This window comes from Ursus maritimus, unplaced genomic scaffold, assembly GCF_017311325.1.
Source record: "Ursus maritimus isolate PB19 unplaced genomic scaffold, ASM1731132v1 scaffold_33, whole genome shotgun sequence".
Taxonomy (NCBI): domain Eukaryota; kingdom Metazoa; phylum Chordata; class Mammalia; order Carnivora; family Ursidae; genus Ursus; species Ursus maritimus.
The window spans coordinates 3,165,101-3,187,667 of record NW_024425897.1 but is presented as its reverse complement, the minus strand read 5'-3'; the positions used below and the strand labels follow the sequence as shown (position 1 = coordinate 3,187,667).

The window sequence follows — 22,567 nt, the reverse complement described above, 5'->3', positions numbered from 1 at the left end:
CAGCAACAGCTGGCCCCACTCGAGCGTCCCCGGGGGCCACCGCCTTCTTCCCAGGCCCCCATCCCAGCCCGTTCCCAGGCTGCACCCCACCCCCCAAAACACACTGCTAGGGACGTGGTTGGGCGAGGCTGTGAAGGGACCACCGGCTGGGAAATCTCCTACTCCCTCGCCACCAGGATGCAGGACCTCACCATCAGGCTGTGGGGGGGCCCAGCATGGCCCCCACCCCACGGGGCCCCTGCCTCATTCCACTGCTTGTGTTCATGGGCTAGGTCTCCCTGCAGGAATACACGCACTTCAGATGACTGGAAGACTCCAGGGGAACCTCACCAGCCAGAGGGGACCATAGGGGGGGCAGCGAGACCCCCCCCAGCTTTCAAAGAAGATGCACACAGATCTGTGTAGGTGCAGAAAGACATCGTTTTGGTGGCTGCCATCCTTCTTGGTAGCACAAGTGGGATGAGCGTCTACTTGCTTCCCTGGGAGTTCCAGGGGGTCTTGGAGAGCTCTGGGTGGTGTCCACAGACCTTGTGTTTCTGTCCTCACCTCCCTCCCCCCCCATCCCATGCATACCCCGGGGTGCCGATTTTCATCTGTGGCTGAGGCATTGAATGCCCGTGCACCAGCGGTGCCCGTTAGAGGATTTCAGACCCAGCCACACACCCGGCGTTCCCCTCTCAGAAGGGTCACCGCTGTGCTATTTACTTGGCGACTGCTGAGTGTCTGACCACCTGGCTGCCCTATCTGTTCTCAGAGCCTCCCACACCTTGGCTGGGAGAAGTCTTCCATTTTGCAGATGGGGGAAACTGAGGCTAAAAAAGGCTGTGAGGCTGAGCCCATGGAGGTGGAGGTGTCCTATAGATTGTCAACAGTGGCTGCCAAGTGTCACGGCGAGTTGTGGGAGGGATTGGAGGCAGAGTCTTGGGGGTGGGGGTGGGGTCCAGGGACAGATCCCCAATGTCCACACTGACCACACTGCCCACACCGTCTTGCTTCATGGCTGGGGCCAGAGGAGGCAGGGGCCAGAGCAGCTCCCCCACAGCCCTGAGGAACCAGGTGTTGTGTCCCCGAAGGGTGGAGAGTTACAGCCAGGAGGATTAGTAGGTCGTTGGCACCCCTGAAACCCAAGCTGGCTGCCGGCTCTGGGAATGGGCGTCTGACCCCTCTGCGGCCTCTGGGATCCCGGAGAAAATCCTCGAGGCCGAGTTAATACCAAGACCAATTTTTATTTCAACAAAGTTAATTCTCAACAATGTGACACTGAGGGAGAGGGATTTTCCTGCCGCAGGGGAAGGGGGGCTGGGGTCCCGACACGGCACCGCCCCTCCCCCTCCCCAGCTGTCCCCACCATGCGGGTAGGGACTGGGCTGTCCTGAGGATGAAGTTCTGGACAGAGCAGTTCAGGCGGCTCCTTTCAGGGTGATCCCGCCACCTTCACCTCCTCTTCCTCGGGCCTGCAGGGTCTCTGGGCCTGGAATGCCCTCCCCCATCCCTCTCTGCCCTCCCAGGCCCCTGAGGTGAGTGAGGGGAACTCCAAGCCCCCCCCCCACCTCCCTTATCTCCTTGAGGAGGGTGGGGTCTAACCCCTGTCTGTGACCTGGGCAGGCAGGGCTCCGGAAGGTTCACTGAGCAATGCATGAGCCTGTGTCCCTTGGGTCACACGAACTTTGTGGACCCTGACCACACCCCATCGAACGGGCCACACGTCCTCCCACTTCCAAGGGTGCAGCTGGCCTGGACTCCGACCTGGCCCAGGGTACTCGATGGGAGGGCTGCTCGCGAGGAGCAGGGGCTCTGGTGGCAGAAGGTGTCCCCCACCCAGCCCCTCCCGCCCACCCCCGCAAGCCCTGAGCGGAGAGGGTGGGAGGGGCTGGCACCAAGGGCTCTAGGACTCGACCCGCTGGCCCCGGCCGAGCCTGGGGCTGGACCCGGAAGCTGCTCTCCGACCAGATAATCGATGGTCTGGGGGCTGCTGCGGCTGCGGGAAGGTTGGGATCCCTGTCAGAAACCGCTCCTGACGATGACCACATGCGCTGCCCGAAGGGACAGGCTCCGCCAGGCCCCACCCCACTGCCCCGCCTGCCCTCCGCAGTGGCCACTCCATCACTCGCGCCCCGGCTCTTGCCGCCCTCCAGGCGGGGCGGCCGTTACTCCCCTCCGATGGAGGGGAAGCGGGCCTGCTTGGCCATGGCCTCTACGCACACCCCAGCCAGCAGAAGTGCTTGCGGACCCCAAGCGCTCTAGGGTAGCCCCGAGGGGACCCAGCCACGGGAGGCCCGCGGCGGTGGGGGGACACTCACCGGGCGGCAGAGGGACCAATGCGTGCCAAGGTTAGAGGTACTGTCCACACGGGCCCCCGGGCTTCACTCTGAGGGTACTGCCCGAGGGCAGGACTAGGGGCCCAAGGGCACCTACGACAGGCCAAAGTCAAACCAGATGGGCTAGGGGCCCTGTGGGGCAGGCGGGCCATTCGTCACCGTTATCTGCTCCGCCGCCGAAATCACAAACACATTTTTAAGTGAAGGACTAGCTGCCACCGGCTTGCGGGCCCTGATGCCGCCCAGCTGTGGCCACACTAGGCCCGGGTTGGGGAGGGGGGCGGGTGTGGAGAGGGGGTATGGGGGGGCCAGCAACTGGCCGGCCTGAGGGAGGAGTGCCTGCAGCCCCCAACATGCCCCCCAAGGCTGCTCTGGCAGCGAGCCGGTGCCAAGCCCCCTGGTCTGACGTCTGCTTGAACCCCTCTGGAGCTGGGGTGACGGGCCCGGGGAGCACCCTCATCTCTGCTCTGGCCATTGGTGCCTCCTGCCTTCGTCCCACAACCTTAGCAGCACAGAGCCACTCTCCGACTCACACACTGACCTGGGCTGCGCATCCGGCTGCTCGTGGGGACAGAGGCCTCCAGGTCAGGGCCGCGCCTTCTGCATGGGGCTGGCGGCTCAGTGGTCATTCCACGGGAGGGGCTGCGACCAAGACAGAAACAGAGGCAAGAGATAGAAAGAGACAGAAATGGGAGAGTGAGCCTGGCGCCTGTCATCAGAGACCCACCCTGTGTGTCACCGCAAAGCCAGCAAGTCTCGGTGGCATGGCCCAGTCCCGCTTGTGCTGTGGCCTGGCTTTGCAACGCGGCCGGGCATGTCCTCCAGGGTGTGCAGGAGGGTGGGGCTGGGCTTCTTCTGGCCGTCACTCTGGGAGCTGAATGCAGGTCCTGCCCAGCACCCTGGACCCCCGGGCAGGCCCATGGGGGTGGGGGGCGCCGGGAGAAATGGCCTGTGACGGGGGTGGGCGTCCCGGGCGGGAAAGCAAACAGTGTCAGCGGCTAATGAGCGGGAACCGGGCCTGGGGCCGAGGGCCCAGGGAGGGGCATGGCCATCGCTCATCCTGACAGGCGGGCAGCAAGGGGGGGCTGGGGACTAGAAGTGGGGGAGAGCATGAGAGCCGACAGCGGGTACCCTGGAGACCCGACCCCACACACAGACAGACAGACGGACAGAGTGGAGGCGGCCCGGCCTCTCACCCCTGGTTGGCTCCCATCCCAGCTGTGGCCCCTATGGCACTTCACTTGCTCCATCATCTGCCCTGTCTGACCCGGCTGGCTGTCCCCCTCCCCCACACATAGTCTTTACAGGACAAAGGAAACCCTCCCAGGAGGGGGTGCTGAACCTGGGACCCCCACATTGCACACTGGGGAGTAAGAACTGGAGACTTGAGGTCCTGCCCCTCCCTGGGCCTCAGTTTCCCAATCTTTACAAGGCTGAGGAGGGAAGGTATGCTCTGAGAGGTCCTCCCTGCCCTGACTTTCCATGGTCACTGTTCCTCCCTCCCTATGTGCAGCCCCAGCTGTCCTCAAGGTCCCCACCCTTTCACACAGTCTTCCCCCAAACCTCGATGCCTCCAACGGGCCCCATAGCAGTGGGTGGGCTGACTCCACCCCTGAGGGGAGCGGCCCCTCCAGTCCTGTACGGTAAAGCTGCTGTCCCATTTCATAGGTGGGAAGACTGAGGTGCAGAGTGGGAGGGCAGATAGACGGGTTGGACGTCAGGCCCAGCACTTGGCTCTCCTGCCTCTGGCAGGTTAGGAACCCCTACATCCCAGCCCTCCCCTGGGCCAAACTGACCCAGCCTCTTTGCCTCTCGTCTGCCTTGAGCACCCTAAAACTGCAGGGTCTCTGAGCAGGCAAGACCTCGAGAGTGCCCCTGAGTTCCTCCTGGCCCAGCCCTGGCCCTGGTGGCCCCAGGACAGCTTGGTTGGCCGAGCGGCCTGTAGGTGCCTGCCTACGGGGGTGTCCAGGCCCCTGTCCTGCCTCAGCTGGGAGGGAGGGGCAGCCATAAATTCACACCGCCAGCCGCCCGAGGGATAAATGTGTCATCGACTGCACGATTTACGAGCACACCCCTGGCCCGCAAGGCAGAGCAAACAAGCCTCCGTGTACACATGGCGCGGAGGGCAGGGCTGGGCGGCTGCCGGGGGGCAGGTGGGGGCACGGCAGGCCGGCAGGACACGTGCACGCGAGAGGTATGGGGGTGTGGACGTGGGGCTGTGGGGACACAGACATGTGGACAGGTATGTGTGGGCACGGACACACTCATATAGGGAGGTGGGACCATACATCCCCGATCTACCCACAAACACACGTGCGCACACACACAGTGGTGTGATTACACAGACCCTCACACCTGAGAAGGTGGCATAGCATGCTCGGGGACACTCAGTGGCATGTCACCCAGAAGCACGCATGGTTAGCCTATGCTGAGCCCACCCTGGAGGTGTGCTGTCTCCCAGCCCCTCGAAGGAGCCAGACCCAAGGAAGGGAAGACAAGGAAGGCTCTCTGGATGCTTGTGTGCATGCATGCGTGCGTGCATGTGTGTGTGTGTGCAGGGTCTCTCCCGTCCCCAGACAGCTCATGGAGGGGGCCGTGGTGGAGGGGTCACCGCATGACGACACAAAGGCAGAGCAGGAGACCAGTGGCCCAAGGAGGACACAGGGCAAGCATGAGGGGAGGCGAGGATGCGCGGGGACAAGGGCTGGGTGGTGATGCCTCAGTCCTGAGTGCATCCTGCCTGCTTTGAGGCTTGATTGTCCGAGAGGCCCAGGAGAACCTGGCAGCCGGGCCCCACCAGGCCAGCTCCCGAACACACCTCAGGCAGCCGCGCTAAGGAGTGAAGCCATAACTCAGCCTTGGCTGCCTGGCCTGCTGACCATATGCCCACGGCCCACTTTGTCCATAAGAACCCCGTGGGGCAGTTCCAGGCTTGAGGCTCTTCGGGCACCAACTGAAGTCACCTGCTGGGACCAATCCTGAGGGTGCGGGGTGGGAGGCGGGGACTGCAGGCGTGCTCCTGGAAGCTTCAGGGAGCGCTGGGAGGATTCCAGGGAGACTCAGTGGACCCATAACAGCATCACTGAAGTCTGGCAAGGACTCGGGAGCTTTGTGGAATTGAGGCTGTCAGCCTTAGCTTTCAACGTCCTTCCACGGATGATCTGGGGACACACCCTGGCCACTCATGCTGCTGGCCTTGCCACAGGGGTGTCGGTAGTGTGGCCCCCGGGAGGGTTCCTGGGATGGGGGACCCCCAGTGCAGGGAGGAGGGGCTGCCTGGTGTCCTGGAGACCACGGTGGCAGAACTGCGGTACCCCCAATGAAGAGAGACACCATCACCAACTTCCACACTGGGGACCCCCAGACGCAGAGCAGGCACCTGGAGAGCTGATCAGGGACCCTTGAGACTAGAGACCCACCAAACAGGGACCTCAGGCTAGGGGTCCACAGAACAGAGACCCCCGTACCACGGACCCCTACACCGGAAATTCCCATACCAGGGATCCACAGAGAAGAAATCTATACAGCAGGGGCTTCAGATAAAGGATCAGCAGCAGAGAGACACATAAAATAGGGATCCCCCCAACTTGGGACCCCCAGAGCAAGGGGTACTCAGGTGAGGCATTTTGTGCCAGGAGGGACCCAGGGCTCCCACAAACAAGTCTGTCTCCACTTTTCCCATAAAGAAAACCAATGGTCTCCCCCACTCCCCCTTTTCATGAACATCTCAGGGTGGTGGTCACGTCCACGGGCTCCGGCTCTGCTCTGGGTCCGTGTCGCTGGTGCTGTCGTGGGTGCGGTCCCCCAGGCTACACTCCTGTGGGAGAAGAGGCCGCCTGAACACGGTGAGCGCCTTCGGTGGGCACACAGGGGCGCGGGCAGGCGTGTTTGGACCTCCCCAGCCCTGCCCAGACAGAAGCCCTTCCCTCGGTATCTGCAAAGCCTGGCTGGAATCCCTCACGAGCATCTTTAAATAAACAAAGCATAGAGAACAGGGAACTCCTAAATACAAGTCACATCAGCATAGATTTCCACGCAGACGCGAGGTGGAGCGTGGCCTTTAGGCCTCCCACGGGCAGCTCCTCGAAGCCCTGCCCAAGCCTGGGAGGGCTTCAAAGGCCCACGGGCACAATCACCTGGGTGATGCCCACGCTGCCCCAGTAACTTCACCCCCACCTCCCCAGGCCCCCAGCCCCAGGCTGCATCCTCCGTCTCGGGGATGGGCATGCCAGGCCTATCCACACACCTGGGCAAGAAAAGTGGCTACCACGGGCACCCTCTACTTCCCCTGAGGTCTGTAACGCCCAACCCCCCCCACCCCGTGGCTCCATCAGGCAAAGTTTGAAGAATCCCCTCCAGCCCTTCGCACTTCTGAAGGGTCTTTTCCCTCACTGGGAACCCAGTGACCTTGTGGGGATGATCCCAGGGTCCCATGTGACTGGGACGGAGGCCGAGAGAGCAGCACTGGAGGCCGAGAGAGCAGCACTGGCCGCTGGCCGGGTGGGGAGAGCCAGGCAGACTGGCCCTTGTTGGTGCAGGAGCCCTCCCCTCCCCCACCCCTTGCCGCGTGAGGGTCGGTCTGGTCCAGAGCCCCTCAATGTGTCTGACACACTTACACAGGGTGAGGTAAGCTCCCCAGGGATGCCTCTAGTAGAAGGTGAGAGAAGGGGGGGCCTCTACTGGATGAAGGTCGGGGACCAAGAGACCTGCACCCCGAAGCCCTCCCCCAAGCAGCCAGCGGCCTCCAGACAGGGTTGCACACTGCTGGGAACAATGCTTGAGAACCAGTGAAGGCCTGGACGGCAGCTCCGCCTGCACACTCGGGGGGCCCTTTGGCCCTCGCCCTCCCACAGGCTGAGCCCAGTGCACCTCTGGGCCGTGCCCTCCCTGTCCCCTCCCCTGACAGGCATCTCCGGCTGCAGGCTGCACAGAGCGGCTCCCTCAGCCTGAACATCCCCAGGAGCCCCTCCTCCCCAAACACACACACACACGGCTCAGTGCTTTTGATGTCCCAAGGCTGGGGCACTCAGGCTTGTTCTGAGGGTCAAGAGGCTCGTCCACATAACGAGGCCCAGGGCTTCTCAGGCACAGAATTCCAAGAGCTCTGCAGGAAGCCCCGTCCCAGCTCCCACTGCTCTTTGAGAGAATTTATGGTGGACATTTGTTTCCCTGTGTACAAGTGGCCTTATTTCGGCCACATGAGCCCTGACGGGTGGTCTGTTGGACGGACCCCTGGGGCAGGGATCGCTGACGCCAGTGGCTGGAATCGGGGGCCTGGGCAGTGGGGGTGCTGAGCACACCCCACAGGTCTTGGGAACACTCCCATGGCCTCTCTCAGGTTTCGCCCACTGAATACTGACCCCCCCCAGGGGTTGTTCACACCCATGGAGGGGTCCCCACCTCGTCCATCTCTCAACACCCTTTGTCCAGCTGTCCCTCAGCACCCTGCGGGGCGGTGGTGACAGGAAAGCAGGACAGAAGAAGGGACAGACAGTGTTTCCTCTGGGACAGAGCAGACCCCCCTGGGAGGGCTTCTCCGGGGAGGACTGATGACCCCCCAGATCCTGCAGGACCAGCCCAGGGGTTCTCCTGATAGGACAGGACATTCCCCACAGACATTTCCTGTCTGTGCACAGAGAAGATGAGCACGGTGAGAGTGCCTCCAGTAGAGACAGCACTGGGTGTAGACGGTTCTGGGCATGGGACTGCGCTGGGGAAAAACAGAAGTGGGCCTGGGGGATTCCCCTAGGGGCTTTTTAAGGAGGGAGGGACACAACAGCTAAGGCCAGGCCCAGTCACCAGGACCAGTGACCCCAAAGACCCCCCTCAGCCTAGGGGGGGGAGTGCTTTCCGAGAGCCCCCCGCTGATTTATGGTTCTCCAGGGTGGACAGAGTTATGGCTGCTAAGGCCTTGCTCCCTCCCTCCTCCTCCTCCCTGTTGGGGGTCTGCTGGGGTGGGGTGGCTCTCAGCTGGTTTCCAGATGGGACTGGTGGAGGGGGCACCTGGGGGTGGCAGGCCAGACACCCTGAGCAAAGGGACCTGGCCGGTGTCAACTGGCCAGCCCTAACTGCCTTTGTCTCTCTCTGCGGTTGTCTCTCTGTCTCTGTCTCAGGCTCTGTCTCTGTCACATGCAGCCCCCCTTCCCCAGGGCAGCCTGGGTGGGTGGGAGTGGGAGCCGGTGATTTATCGCCTGCTGCCTGTCTTCCATCGGAAACGCCGGGGGTGGGCGCAGACGGTGCGGTGAGCTATGGGCCCCCAGGGCCCCGCCACCCACTCCAATGTTGTTGCTCTGTCTGGGCGGCGGGTGCGCCGCTCCCCCACAACGTGGCCAGAGCTTAGGCCCCTCCAGACCTTCCCAGGGCCTCGTCCACTCGGGCGCCACTCAAGTCTCTGCCCAGTGAGGGGCCGCCCCCCCGCCGCACGCTCCCCCTCATCTCCCTAGGCTGGAGGGGGCCCAGGGAGGGCCCGCGCACACACACCCCGCCCCCAGGTTGGCTGGGAGGTGGCGCAGGCTCTGTTCCACTTCCCCCAGGAGCTGGCTTTACCGTCCCCACCCGGTATCCTCAGCAGAAGCGGCTGAGGCCAGCTCTTCACAGACACCCTCCACGCCTGCCACGCAGCAGCTCCTTCCAGCCCCGCCGCGGTGTACACAGCAGGGGCTCAATAAGTGTTTACGGAGCAAACAGGCGGCGGGAGGGCGGATGGTGCACCTGGGCTGACACCCCCTCCGCCCGAGCGGAAGAGGTCCCTTATCTTCCCTGTTGATGGGCTGTCAGCGATCCAAGGGAGGGGGGGGTGGGGAGGGGAGGGGGAGGATGCAGAAGGGGCGCTCACCCCTCCCCGTGTGTTAGTGGCCGCTCGGCGCACCCTTCCCTGTTCCCATGGGGGTGGGGGTGCGACCTGTCCGCCGTCTCGGCGACCACCCCCACCAGCCTGGGCAATTTCTCCCTCTCTGGGCCGCTGTTTCTCCGCGGACCCTGGCTGCCTGCACACCCGGTGCCCACCTCGGCCTCCCCTGCCCCACGCTGGCGGTTTCCACAGACCGCGAGCGCCCTCTGGTGGTCTCCCAGCGTCATGGCGAGTGAGGGGAGAGCAGGATGCGTTGTTTTGGGCGGGAGAGTCTCAGCCCACGCAGCACCCACGCATTTCACGGACAAGGACACGAAGGCTACCAGCGGGAGGTAACGGCTGTGTCTTCCCCAGGAATGTTGTCTGGCCCTGCTCAGGGGTGGCCAGTGGTTTGGTCAGAGGACCCTTGGGCTGCAGGGCAAAGGGCCCTGAATCAGCCAGCCTGGGGGCTGAAGGTGTGGGGGGATGAGTAGCGCCTTGCGTGATCACCGCCTTGTTCCCATCTGGAAGGAGTCTGAAGCCACAGAGAGGACCAGATTGTCAGTGGGGAACAGAGCCTGGGGCAGGTATGTTGTCCATTAGATGGAGGACAACGCTGGGGGAGGGGCATGATAGGGCAGGGAGCCCAGGTAGGGGTGTACACGCCCCCTCCCGGCACCGGGCCATTCAGGGGCGCTGAGCTGGGACCATCCTCTTCTCCACACTCCTTGGAAGCTGAGGTCCCTGGGTCAGCGCATGGAGGGTCAGCTCGGGGTCAGAAGTTGAGACTGGGGGCTCCCAGGCAGCCTGGAAAAGGTTGGCCAATGAGGCCAGGCCAGCACCCTCTGTGCTCAGTACCTTGGCAGAAGCCAATCCAAATCATGGAGAACTGGCAAAAGAGAGAGAATCTTGGAGAAACCGTGGAATTCAGCTGCCCTATCTACCAGGGAGTAAGGAAGTTCTTCCTTAGGTCTGACCACACTGTGATGCCAACCTCTTTCCTCCATCAGAGAAGCTCCAGCTGCTTCTGCAGCTCCAGGCTCTCAGAGCTGTGTGCCCACCCTTTCAGCTGGACACTGGCCCAGAGGCCCTCAAGCTTGTGGGCACTGGGCAGCAGACCTGGGCTCCTACTGACCCTTCCCCATAGTTTCTGCTGGAGCCTCAGCAGAAGAGGGGCTCCTTCTTTTAGCTTGGGGTCACCTAGGACCCCCAGGTCATTTTCTCCTGGGCCCTGCATTTGTCCCCTGAAGGCCTCAGTGAGGAGGAAGAGAGAGGGGTCCTGGGGGCCTCGTGTTAGCTTTGCCCCCCCTACAGCTGTGGACATAGCTCTAGCTCAGTAGGAGGACCCCACTCTGGCGTCCGGCTTCCTCCTCTGGAAAGTAAGGGGGACACTTTCTCCCCCTACCACGTTGGGACTGAGTTAGGAGGTTGCCTGTGTACCTTGCTGTGACAACGACTATTACCTCTGACCCCTACCAGGGGCTCTGAGTGTGCTGGGCCACCCCTGGGGGTGGGGAGGGTGGCAGTTCATTTGTACAAAAGGGGCCACCATCCCTGATGTGGTGATAAGGCCGGATGGACGATTGGACAGTCGGCCACAGCCCACAATGGGCCGGATGCCCCGCACCTGCCCACAAAGGAGGGGGTGGCTCCTGCCTCATGTCTGACCGGCAGCCCCGAGATAGCATCAGCCCAACCGGAGGGCCATCCATCTTGTCCCACAAAGACTGGGACAAAGGCCATGTCAGCGGCAGCCTCCCCGACCTGGTCATTGGGGGCCAGAGCCTTCCTGTGCCAGGCACCCCAGACCCAGGCCTGAGGCTTCTTGTCAGGGTCCTATTTTTGGTTGGTGGAGAGCAGCCTTGTTTATAGGGCCAGCCAGGTGGGGGCCACACGAGGGCGGGAGCAGGACTCTAATAGTGAGGAAAGCGTCAGCCCCTCATTTCGGCACCCCAGGCCCCTTGTTAGCGGCTTGTGCCTTGCTGGGGCACCCCGGAGTCATCCCAGGCCCTGGCTGCTCAGCCCGGGCAGTCAGAGACGCCAAGTCCAGGACCTGATTCCAGATACCATGCAACCCCCTGGTACCCACTCACCCCTGCCTTGGAGGCTGAGCCTCTAATTCAGATGCCCAGGGAGTTCCCAGTCGGCCATCAGACCGGCCTCACCACCCCCAGTCCAGCCCCGACCGCCCTGAAAGCTGCTCACGTGGCACGGTCCCTGTCACTCATGCTCTGAACAGTCCTCACGGCCCCTCACCGACGCCCAGGGACTGCTACTGCAAACTCTCCCTCTCTTTCTCTCAACCACACTGCCCTGCAGTGCCCTCGATGTCCCCCACTGTCCCAAGTCCTCACTGTTGCTGTGTCCTCACTGCCCCTACAGTGTCCTCACTGTTCGCTCGGAGTCCTTACTGTCCACGGAATCCTCACGGCACTCAGTTGTCCTTGCTGTCCCTGTGTCCTCACTGCCCCACAATGTCCTCACTGTCCCAAGTGTCCTGTCCTCAGTGTCATCATTGTCCCATGTCCTTGCTGTTCCCACTATCCACTGCCTTCACTGTCCCCACAGTGTCCTGATGGTCCCATGTCCTGTCCTCAGTGTCCTCGTTGTCCCCAGTATCTTTGCTGTCCCTGGTGTCCTCCTTCCCCAGTGTCCTCACAGTGGTTCACACTGTCTTCATTGTCCCCACAGCGTCTTTGCTCCCTGAAATGTCCTCGCAGTGACCTCACTGTTCCCCCACTGTCCTCCCTCCCCTGCAATGTGGTCACTCTCCGAGTTCTGTGCTTTCCTCTTCACCTTCTGTGAGAGTGAGTGGTCTGGGAGAGTTCACTGCCTGACCCCGTGTTTGGCCGGCAGTGATCCTGAGTGTACAAAGATGTGATGCGGCCCTTCGAACCGCCTCCCAGGGCTGTTCCTGCGGTTTGTGGAGGGGAACTTCCCGGTGGCGGGGCGCAGAGACCAGGCAGATAGGGAGAAGGGTTTATTCTGCGCTGGAGTTTGGCGTGGGGAACTCGCAGGGGCAGGGCTGCAGCTCACCCCCTTGACCTGCCTCAGGGACCCGGGCTAGCAGAGGGCACTCAGCGGTGGGGCGCGCCAGGCCCGGGGGCCCGCAGGGGTTTGGCGTGGTCTCGGAAATTGTGCCCAGGCGGAGGACGCGACCCGGTCCCGGTCAGCGCGAGGGTCCCCACGGGGGAGGGTTCCTTCGGCTCAGCGCGCCCGCGTCGCTCGGCACTCGTCTCAGGACTCGCCTGCTCCGGCCGGCCCCGCCACCAGCGGGGAGGTCAGCGACAACGGGTGCGCGGCGCGGGCGCGGGCGCGCAGCCGGCGCAGGCGGCACAGCAGCAGCAGCAGCAGCAGCGCGTGCAGCAGCCCGAGGCCCAGCAGCAGCAGCTGCGCCACCAGCGCCCCCCAGCAGAGCGCACCCGGCGCACAGGCTGCGCGCAGCTCGTCCTCCGCCAGGTAGGGCAGCAGGCGGCCGCGCAGGGCGGGGGGCGCGGAGCAGCGCAGCTCGCGGTAGGGCGCGCGCTCCGGCCGACCGGCCAGCCAGGCGCGCAGCGGCACCAGGTGGCAGTCGCAGCGCCAGGGATTGGCCCCCAGGTACGCGGTGCGCAGCTCGGGCAGCGCGTCCAGCAGTCCCGGCGGCAGCGCCGTCAGGTTGTTGCCCGTCAGCACCAGTTCGGTCGTGTCCAGCGGGAAGGCGGCGGGCAGCGAGGCCCACGTCAGCCCGCGGCGCCCGCAATCCACGCGCGTCCCCGCGCAGTCACACGGCGCCGGGCAGCCCGCGGCCGGGCGGCTGGGCGGTGCTATCAGCAGGAGTAGCAGGCTCAGCGCCCCGCGCGGCCCTGGAAGGGAAGCGCCGTAGTGAGCCTGACAGCCTGTGGGGCACCTGGGCGGGGATCCCTTTCACCCGGAGCGCTGGGCCGGCTCCTATTGCCCCCAAGCCTCTCCATCTCCATCATCTTGCGTGCTGGCTAGAGGTCCCTTCGAAGTCCGACCCAAACCTCCCTACTGCAGCGCCTCCCAACCCGATTTGGCTCAAGGAGCGCAGCCCGGACCCTGCCTGACCCCAGACTCACCGGAGCCCATGGTGAGAGGATGGTGACCCGGCTTGCTCTGGAGCGCGTAGCCTTGGCTGGCGAGCCAGGCGATAAGGCCGCCCCGCCCCTGCCAGGCCCCAGAGCCCCCGCCAAACCGACCACAGCGCAGCCATCCGCCAGAAATAACCCGGAGGAGGCCGAGGGGACAGGCGCTGCGGCCCCAGATACAGCGCTATCACCAGGGCCCGCAGGCCGCCAGGGCTTCCGCCCCCACAAACTCCCAGGGGCGCACGAATCACTCTGACACCGCTGCGACTTCACCAACATTGTTCTCCTGTCACCAGGACAGGACGCAGCATTCACAACTGAACAAAACTGGAGAGTGGGGTTTGGGGGAAGGTATCATGCTGGGGGTGGGGTGGGGGTGGGGGATGGGCTAGGGAACCCGGGGCAACAGTGCTGCTGGGAAGAAGGGACCTCCAGCCACAGGCAGGGAATGGCAGTCTAGGGATAGGGGGTTGTCAGGTTGCCCACCACCCACTGCTCCTGGAGCCCTCAGGCCAGGCCACAGCCATGGGTGAGGAGTAGAGGTGATCACAGGTGTCCCAGCCCCACCAGCCCCACGAAATCCTTGCCTGCAGCCAGGTGCCCTCCTTTGGTCTGGAGGGATCATGAATGCTTCTGTTGCCCAACCTGCCCCCTGAGCTACCCAGTGAGGGGGTGAGGAGGTAAGGAAGGACCTGGCCCACCTCGGCACAAAGTGAGGTCTCAGCATAAGCTGGGTGGCCCAAGGGAGTGGGCATATGAGGGCTCCCACATCCATTCTGCGGCACTGGGGTGGGGAAATAGGCCCGGGATGCTGGGGATCTGCTCCCCTATTCTGGCTTGTTTTACCCACCAGCCTGAGTAGGGCCTGGAGTTGGAGTTCATGACCTTCTAGGGTAGGGGTAGATCTTAAAAGTCATGCCCCAACCTAGCTGCTGCTCCCCCAAGGCCGAAGGCGGCCAGCTGTGGGGGCTACTCTCCAGGCCCCTTGGAAGCAGATACAAATGAGGGGAGGGACTGATGCTGAGAATAAATTAGGGTTGGCTGGGGGCTGTGACCCCGCGTCTCTGGGTCAGGTCAGGAACAGCTAGGAACAGTCCTGGTCCTGGTCGCTCTGGGACTGGGTTGGTGCCCAGGCCTGTTGGAGATCCAGATGATTCCAGGGTTGAGTCCAGGCCAGTCGGGGTCCAGGGACGGGAAGGGCCAGCCCAGAAACTGGCAGTCTCTCCGCGGTTACTTGGGGCCGGGCTGGGTCACTGGTCCTGCATCTGCTGCTTCATCTTCTGCAACATCTCCTGCATGCGCCTTAGCTGGAGGTGAGGGAGGGACAGGGGAGGACGGCGGGAGACACGTGATGGGACGGGCCTGCCGCCTGCCCCCACCAGCCCCTGCTCCTCCCCGTGGCCCTACTAACCTCCTCGTCCTTCATCCTGATCAGCTTCTCTGTCTCAGCGTCGGGCGTAGGCAGGGGCAGGATGGGGATGGGGCTCTCCATGCGGCTGTCCTGGGTCAGTTTGCTGTGGGGCCGACACGAGGGCCTGAGTGACACCCGGCACTAGCGATGCCCTCCCCCTCTGAGCTCCCACACGCTCGGGGGGCGCTGGGAAGGCGAGGTGCACGGGAAGGGGGCGTCCCCGGGGGTGGGGACCACGTTCGGGTCTGGGCGGGCGCAAGGAGCAGCGAGGGAGCCGGGCCTGGCAGGCCGCGCACCTGGTCATCTGCTGGATGCAGTGCGCGCGGTAGTTCTCGTAGTGCACGTCGCACGTCACGTCCTTGAGGTCGTGCATGTGCGTGCGGATGAGCATGTTGCGCAGCTTCACGAAGTCGCAGTGGGCCTGGTTCTCCACTGCGGGGCGCCAGCGGGTGGTGGGTGGGTGCCGGCCCCGGGGAGCCTCCCCACCCCTCCCCCCCCCGGGGGCGCCCCAGGCCGGAACTCACCCTCCACGATCCCCCAGGGGTACAGTCGCCCCCGGACCCGCTGCCCTTTGGCCTCCACCACTGTGTTGCTGCCGATCACCGCGAAGGGCGCGCTCTCCTGGGGAGGGCAGTGCCAGGGTCGCGCCCCGTGAGTATGAGTATGAGTTAGTGGCTGCAGAGGGGCATGGGCACGCCGCACCCGGCAGGCCCCTCCAGCAACATCAACAGCCTCTCCCCAAAGAGCTCCTACAGTTGTCCCGCTCTTGGCTTCTCTGAAGCCAGAGCTAGCACAGCTTAGACCCTAGGGGCCTTTGCCAGGCTGGGCCCCACCGCACATATCCTCACCTTCTGGCACCACCCCCCATCAGGAACTGCTCCAGCTAGCTACCTTCGCCATCCCACCCCAGGGCTGAGCCCACGGCCCTGTTAGTGAGGCTGACTTTGGCCGGGGCCAAGGCCCCACCCTGCTCCCGGCCCAGCGGCCGCCTGGCCCGTGTCTTGGGCTTGGTTGTTGCCACTCTACATCCCAGGGCACCCAAAAGTCACAGCCACCCTCTGGAGCTCAGAATTCTGGGAGCCGGGTCATGCATAGGCTTGTGGGCCCCTGGGCCCCGGGCCGGACCCTTCTGCTGGTGACCCCTTGGAAGAAGGCTAAGGAGTAGGGTCAGAGTGGAGGCCTGGCCAGCACCGTGCCTTTGGGCCTGGCAAGCGCTCCATGACACATGAACCACACGGGGCCCACATTGCACAAGCCAGTGGGGACATGGGGGACTGTACCCCCCCAGCCCCAGGTGGAGGGGCTCTACTGCCCAGACAAGACTCCTGTCCCCACTGGGTTGGACCTGAATGCTTGGCCCCATGTAAACTAATCTCCAGTTCCCTCCTCTGCCACACCAGGCTGCTCACCTTCAGCTCCCGATCTTGCTGCTTAAAGTCCTCATCCTCGTCGGAGTCACACTCGGGGAACTGGTACACATGGATACCGAACTTGTCAATCTCCTCCCGGATCTGTAGCGGGGCAAGGGCTGTCAGATTTGAGGCTGGCCAGGTACCCAGGGCTGGCCACGTTGGCACCCAGACTCAGCACACCCGGTGGTCTCCGGCCCAGAGACCTGGCCCAAGCCCCACCGCCACAGCAAGCTCACCCGCTCCTTCAGCTTCCGGATCTCACCGGGGACGAGACAGTCAGCTTTGGCGATGAGGGGCACGATGTTCACCTTCTCATGCAGGGCCTTCATGAAACCCACATCCACGGGCCGCAGCCTGCGGAGAGCAGCCAGGATGGCGAGGGGCAGAGTGGGGGTGGCAGGGGCCCGGGGAGAGGCTGGGGTGGGCTCGGGGAGGGCGCGCTTGTACCGCACGGGCAGGGGATAGGCAACGGCCGGTACAGCCGTGCGGATCCGTGGCGGCGGGTTGCCCCCGCGCCTGTCCCCAGGCCAGTCACGCACCCGTGCCCAAAAGGGGAGATGAAGTACAGGCAGCAGTGCACGCGGTTGTCTTGGATGTTCTTGCGGTTGAGGCCGCTCTCGTCGCGGAAATACTGCTCAAACTGCTGGTCCACGTAGTCGGTGATGGGCTTCCAGCTGCAGGGAGACAGCAGGGTCCTTGAGCCGGAGCGGAGGCTGGGCCAGCCTAGGCAGACTGTCCCCCCGCCAGGCTTTGCTCACCACTCAGAGTTGTTGACAGCATCCCCGAAGCCGGGTGTGTCTACAATGGTGAGCTTCAGCTTCACCCCCTTCTCCTCAATGTCCACCGTGTGCTTCAGGATCTCCACAGTCTGGCTGATGCGCTCTGTGGGGGTCGGGGCGTTGTCTGGAGGGGGTCTCTCCAACTCCCACCCCCACCCCGGGCAGCCAGGCCCCTTGTTCTCATTCATTCTAGTGTTTTGGCTCTGGCCTATGATCCAGCCACTCCTCCTGGACCCTGAACAGGAGATCCAGGCTGTGGGAAGAGAGGAGCGAGGTCTGGACCTGGAAGGGAACTCTGAGGGGTCACACCGCAGGGGATGGGGAACCCGTGCCACGGCTTCCCGGGGCCCACTCACCCTCAGCACTGAGCAGCTTCCGGTCCTTGTACAAATCGGTCAGGAAGAGGCTGTGGACCAGTGTGGACTTCCCCAGGCCCGACTCACCTGCCAGCAGGTATGTGAAAGAATCAGGTTAAGTCTGAGGCCCCTATGACAGAGCCTGGCTGGCTAATGGCCCAAGCCACCCTACCTGGGAGTCCAGCCCACTCACCGGCCACCATGAGCGTGAAATCAAAGCCCTTCTTCACAGACTTCCGGTGCACCTGATTGGGCAGTGTGGCGAAGCCCACGTACTGCTTGTCGATATCCTGGGGGCCAGGGTGGGGCAAGTCAGGGGCACGCTGGCGTTCCTGGGGCAGTCTGATGCCCTGTTCCCTACCTGGCTCAGACATGGAGGCAGCAGGGGGCAGAGGCCCCTGGGTGGGGAGTTTCAACGGCACAAATGGGGTGAGGGCCTGTGGGCAAAGGCCTGGCGGTGGAAAGGCAGGTAAGGAGGTGGCAGGCATCCTTGCCCCAGCCTCAGTGAGGGGCTTTGCAGGGACCTGACGTCTGTGTGTGTAGAGTTTAGGATGTCTGGCTGTAGCAGGCATAGGCTGTGTCCTCCCTTGGGTGGTGGGAAGAGGGCGCCAGGACCAAGACCCCTCAGACACACCCAAGGTCCTCCACAGGCGGGAGAAGCCCCCTGGCCTTAATATTCACCCCTCCTGAGTGTACCAGGGGGTGGGAGGCCCCATCTGGCCGTGATCCAGCCGCGGGGGTGGCTGGCTGCTGCTACCAAGGCGAGCAGGGGCTATTTATAGACAGCGGCACCGAGCCTCCCCCGCCAGCCGGGTCCCATGGCCCACCCCGGCAGACCCTGGCCCTGTGGGTCCCTGTCACGTCCCAGAGCCCTGGGGACCGTGACCAGGCGGGCGCACACACACTGACCCACATTCCGCTCCCCTCTCCACACACACCTTGAGCCGCCTCTGGGCCTGGGTCCGCGGCGACAGCAGCTGCTCCACCAGGCGGTCCTGGGGCGCTGCCAGCGAGTCCATCGCTGCGTTCGCACCCCAGACCCGGTCAGGCCCACAGGGGCCGGGCTTACAGGAGGGACTTACGCGCGGTTCTGCCTTGAAGCCCGGTTCTCGCCCCCGTTTTACGGGCCCGGGAACTGAGGCCCAGAGAAGGGACGTCGCCCACCCGGGGTACCGCCGACCCCGGAGGCCGTGCGTGCCATGCCTCTGCCGACCGGCCCCGAGCCGCCCGCGGCGTTGCAGCCACAGGCAGGCCCCGCTCCCGCGCCCGAACCAGAGGCGGGGCCTCGCCGGCGCTGGCTGGGGGTGGGGGGGGGAACAAGACCGCCCCACCCGTGCGGTCGCTGGGAAACAGTCGCCTGGAAATTGGGCCGCGGGCGGAGCCACCGGAAAGCTGCTGCGGAGGGCAGGGCCGAGCATAGGCGCGCATAGGCGCGGGGGCGGAGTCCTGCTGCCGGACCTGCGTCCTGGGTGCCCGCGTCGCGACCACCCGGGTGGGCGGGTGGGGGAAGCCCGAGCCCACCCAAGGGCCCAGGGGGACGGGGTTGTGGCTGCCCCGCGTCCCGTCCCCCGCCCAGGTGCGGCGCGGCTTACGCCCGCCAGAGGGCGCCGGGGGAACGCTCCCGGTACCCAAGCGCACCCACGCGGGAACCGGCCCCGCTCACTCCTCTCCTCGCAGAATTGGCCCGGAAACCTCCCGGCGGTGTCACGGCGGCCCAACTACCCACGGCCACACCCGTTCCTGCACTGCTTCCTCCTCCCTCGTGCGCGCGCGCGTGGGCAGGGGTGTTCTTGACTGGTGTGGCCTCCCCAGACTCGTGGGAACTGGGAGGGGGCAGAGCCCACCTCCCCAGCCTGGACCCGCTCCCCCCGCCACCCCCCCCCCGGGTTTGCAGAAGCTTAAAGCGGGGGAGGGGAGCTTAGTTAGAGCACTAGAGGCCTACCCACCCTACCTCTGGAAACTTGGAAGCTGCAGCCAGCACGGGCCACAACTGACCCCAGACCACTCCTTCGAGCAAAGATGGGTGTGGGGCGGGGTATGTGGAGTGAACTTACTCCCTCCCCAGTATGCCGGTCCCTCTGAGTTTCCTCGCCTGCTCTGACCCACAGTACTGGGCCTAGGGGGACTGGAGAGCTCCAGCCAGTGTAGCTCTCACCTTCTGTGACCACCCCAGGGACCATAGGCATCTCCTGAGTCACCAAACCCTTCCTCACCCTTTCCTCCAGGACCCCACCAGAATTTGAACCAGCCAGTACCAGCGGGGCAGAGGGACACTTGGAAAGCAGCTGCAACATGAAGAGTACCACCCCCCCAGCTCTTCCCCACCCCGGTCCTCCCTTCTTGGCTCCCCTGGTTGACGGGCCTCTGTCTCTCTGTCCAGGCTCATGATGCTGCTGTGAGGCCTGGAGGCCACTGGCACCTGGGGAGGAGGGCTGGGCCCACAGCTGGGAACAGGAGAGTCTTTCATCCAGAGGAGAGCAGGGGAAGCCACAGGGCACCTCCCTCGGCTCTCCCGGATGGGCCCTCAGTCCTTGCCCTGACAAAGCCTCCATACTGGCCCCCGCCTTCTGCCATGCTAACCTGAAGGAGGTGTCTGGACCAAGTCCCAGCCAACCTCCACCTGTAGGCCCACTGCAGACACAGCCCCCAGCCTAGCCCCCCACCCCCACCCCAGACAAGCTGGCATCTCAGGCTCAGGGCATCTATAAGCTAGACATCCCTGGGTCTGGCCCTCAGGCTAAGAAGTAGCCTCAGCAGGGGCGCCTGGGTAGCGCAGTCGTTAAGCGTCTGCCTTCGGCTCAGGGCGTGATCCCGGAGTTCCGGGATCGAGCCCCACATCGGGCTCCTCTGCTGGGGGCCTGCTTCTTCCTCTCCCACTCCTCCTGCTTGTCTCTCTCTCACTGGCTGTCTCTCTCACTGGCTGTCTCTGTGTCAAATAAATAAAATCTTTAAAAAAAAGAAAAAATAAGAAGGAGCCTCAGCACTGCACAGCGTGGTGGCTAATGGAGCTTGTCGATTCCAGATTGCCTCAATTTCCCCATTGGTAAGGCATAGCCTCTGGGGAGGCCCAAGTCAGGAAGTCAAGAGTCTCACTCCCAGCTCCCAACCCGCCTGCCCCATCACCCAAACTCACCCAGACAGGGCCTGTGGATTCCCTGGGGGTGCTCGAAGGAAGGACCCTGCCACCCCCTCTCTCTGGCCCATGAAGTACAACAAATATTCCTCAGGGCTTCCTCAGCCATAGACACAGCTGCGCCCACCTCCTCCTGGTGCCTGAGACTCTCCAGGCATTTCCATTCTTAGAATCACTGGAGGCAGCTCTGGAAGCAGCCGCCAGAGCCAACAGAGCCCCATTACTGCCTGAGACAGGGTGGGGGTCAGAGAATGGGGGCAGAGGGCCACCAGAGCTCCCCCGGACCCTCCTTCACAGTGCGGATAGACTAAAGCTCTGTAACACCGACAATGCTAACGGTGAAACTGCCACAGCTCTCCCCAGATCCTCGGGGAGCCCGCCCCAAACACCTGGCTCCCTGGCTTTGTTCCTGGGGCTCCCCCCTCCACGTGATGGGAGCCCCCCCCCCGGTCCTAGGGGCAGAGAATGGGTGAGGCTGCCTCCTAACTGACCTCGAAGGATGGGTAGACACAGGCCTGACAGGGTTCATACCTCTGCAGGAGGGGGTCCCTGTGTGGTACTGGGCAGCAGCTGCCGGGCAGTGACTCCAAATGCCTGCAGGCCCAGGAGAAGCTGAGGGGGCTGGTTTCCTGGGCCTTCTCTCTCTCTCCCTCGAACAATAGCCTGGCAGCATGTGTCCCTGCATCTCAGGCATTGTCTGACCTGCCTTGATAGGAAGGCAGCTCCTGGCTCAGGCTCCCTGAAGCAGCCCTGCCAGCAGGGTGAGGTTGAGGGGCCCCTCCCCAAGAGCCTCACCTGTCCCTGCCAGGAGACTGCCACCTGGTAGCCAGTGACTCCCAGCCCCCACCCTACCTGCTGGGTCGCTCCTGGGGCTGCCACCGCACCCTGGGCCAGGACTTCAGGGTTCCACCCAGAATCTACCCACTGTGTAAATTCCTATCCCTGACGAGGGCTGCCAAGGCGACCTAGGTGCCAGAGTTGGGTCCCAGAAAATCCCCCAAACTTGACGGATCTCAAGCCAGAGAGGCCCCCAGCAGGGCTGCCTCAGAGCCCCCTGCCACCTGGTTACCCACCCCTACCCCAATCTCAGCGTCTGCCAGCTCTGTTTAACCCCAAGCTCAGCTGGGTTTCACAGTGGGTGCCCAGGTCAGCCTCCTATTGGGTCCTGCATTCCTGGAGGGTAGGGACCAGGCCAGCCCCTTTGGAAAGCCACCAGCCTATTTGTACCCAATAGATTGGAAGACCCGCGCTGGGCACAGGCATGACTCAGACCAGGCCCTGGAGGCTCCCAGTCTGGGGAAGAGGCCTGGCCACAGATCAGCCCACTCAAACTGGTGTGTGGGGAGAAGAGGCAGAAGATGCACCAGAGTGGGGTGGGGCTGCTCAGGTTCTAGGTGCTGGCTGGCGGACAGAGACCCATCCCCCAGCCTTTGGCCTGCCCTGTCTGTGCCCTCAGGACCCCCAGCACGAGGCCCAAGGCCAGGTCAGGGAGGATATGCTGGCGCTGGATCAGTGGGAAAGGGACACCCGGCCCATCCCCCCGGCCTGGGAGGGGCGCCCGTGCTGTAAGGGTCAAGGGCCAGGCCCCCGGCATCCTGGCGCCCACTGCTCCCCCTTGTAGCCCCAGGCGCGATGGCACTGCCCCAGCTGACAATCGGTTATCGGTTATCGCGACAGGGAAGGATTGACTGCCGGCGGGGGCGGGGTCGCGCCTGGGCGCCGGCAGCGTTGATGCCACAATGGGTGACAGCAGTCCAGGGAGGGGAGCGGCGGCGCGCACGTACCTGCTTGTCCTCTGCAGGGTCGGGGTCGGGTCAGGGTCCGCGTCCGGGCCGGCGGGCGAAGGGGAGAGGAAAGACACGGTGAGAGGCCGGCGGGCGGGCGGCGGGGACAAAGGCGCGCGGGCGCGCGGGCGGGCGCCGGGCTCACCTGGGGTCGCCAGCTTGCTCTTGTACCGCAGGCCTGTGCTCATGGTGGCCGCCGGCGGGGGGGACGGGCGGCGGCGGGCGCGCGGGCGGGGCGCGGCGACGAGCGGCGGAGGCCGAGGCCAGGCTGCGGGGTGACCGGCCTCCGCAAGTGCCGCCGCCGCCTGCCCGCCATGCGCCCCGGCAAAGCTAATCGGCGCCCGCCGTGCCCACGCGACCCGGCACGGCCGGCGGGGGCGGGTACCCAGGCGCCCCCCAACGGCCCCGCGCCCGCCGCCCCCGGGCGACGCCCTCGCCTCCGGCCGCCCGCCGGCGCCCA

At 64.3% G+C, this 22,567-nt stretch overlaps 2 protein-coding genes across 4 annotated transcripts; both read right to left on the bottom strand.

Annotated features, from left to right (window-relative positions):
* Positions 1 to 1,206: 1,206 nt before the first annotated feature.
* Positions 1,207 to 22,366, bottom strand: SEPTIN5 (septin 5). 3 transcript variants are annotated; one of them, XM_040619580.1, is made up of 15 exons: positions 22,253 to 22,366; positions 22,108 to 22,118; positions 17,384 to 17,480; positions 17,191 to 17,277; positions 16,814 to 16,937; positions 16,595 to 16,729; positions 16,292 to 16,409; positions 16,053 to 16,154; positions 15,168 to 15,264; positions 14,940 to 15,075; positions 14,644 to 14,746; positions 13,224 to 14,539; positions 2,860 to 2,960; positions 2,301 to 2,411; positions 1,207 to 1,978 (listed from the first exon to the last, which is right to left on the bottom strand). In XM_040619580.1, the coding sequence occupies exons 1-12, from the start codon at positions 22,293 to 22,295 to the stop codon at positions 14,483 to 14,485; spliced, it is 1,110 nt and encodes a 369-aa protein (XP_040475514.1). In that variant the 5' UTR covers positions 22,296 to 22,366; the 3' UTR covers positions 1,207 to 1,978; positions 2,301 to 2,411; positions 2,860 to 2,960; positions 13,224 to 14,482. The 3 variants fall into 3 exon arrangements, with proteins under 3 accessions (XP_040475514.1, XP_040475515.1, XP_040475513.1); XM_040619581.1 differs by lacking the exons at positions 22,108 to 22,118; positions 22,253 to 22,366 and adding an exon at positions 18,129 to 18,464; XM_040619579.1 differs by lacking the exons at positions 2,301 to 2,411; positions 22,108 to 22,118; positions 22,253 to 22,366 and adding an exon at positions 18,129 to 18,356.
* GP1BB (glycoprotein Ib platelet subunit beta) lies at positions 12,115 to 13,353 on the bottom strand. The gene is made up of 2 exons (XM_040619582.1): positions 13,224 to 13,353; positions 12,115 to 12,989 (listed from the first exon to the last, which is right to left on the bottom strand). The coding sequence occupies exons 1-2, from the start codon at positions 13,231 to 13,233 to the stop codon at positions 12,385 to 12,387; spliced, it is 615 nt and encodes a 204-aa protein (XP_040475516.1). The 5' UTR covers positions 13,234 to 13,353; the 3' UTR covers positions 12,115 to 12,384.
* Positions 22,367 to 22,567: the final 201 nt, after the last annotated feature.

Coding starts and splice junctions, on each gene's coding strand:
- SEPTIN5 (XM_040619581.1), bottom strand. CDS start 18,209: ATGGACTCGCTGGCAGCGCCCCAGGACCGCCTGGTGGAGCAGCTGCTG. Junction 14,747..14,939: donor TGCATCCAGCAGATGACCAG/GTGCGCGGCCTG, acceptor TCGGCCCCACAG/CAAACTGACCCAGGACAGCC. Junction 14,540..14,643: donor TCAGGATGAAGGACGAGGAG/GTTAGTAGGGCC, acceptor CCTCACCTCCAG/CTAAGGCGCATGCAGGAGAT.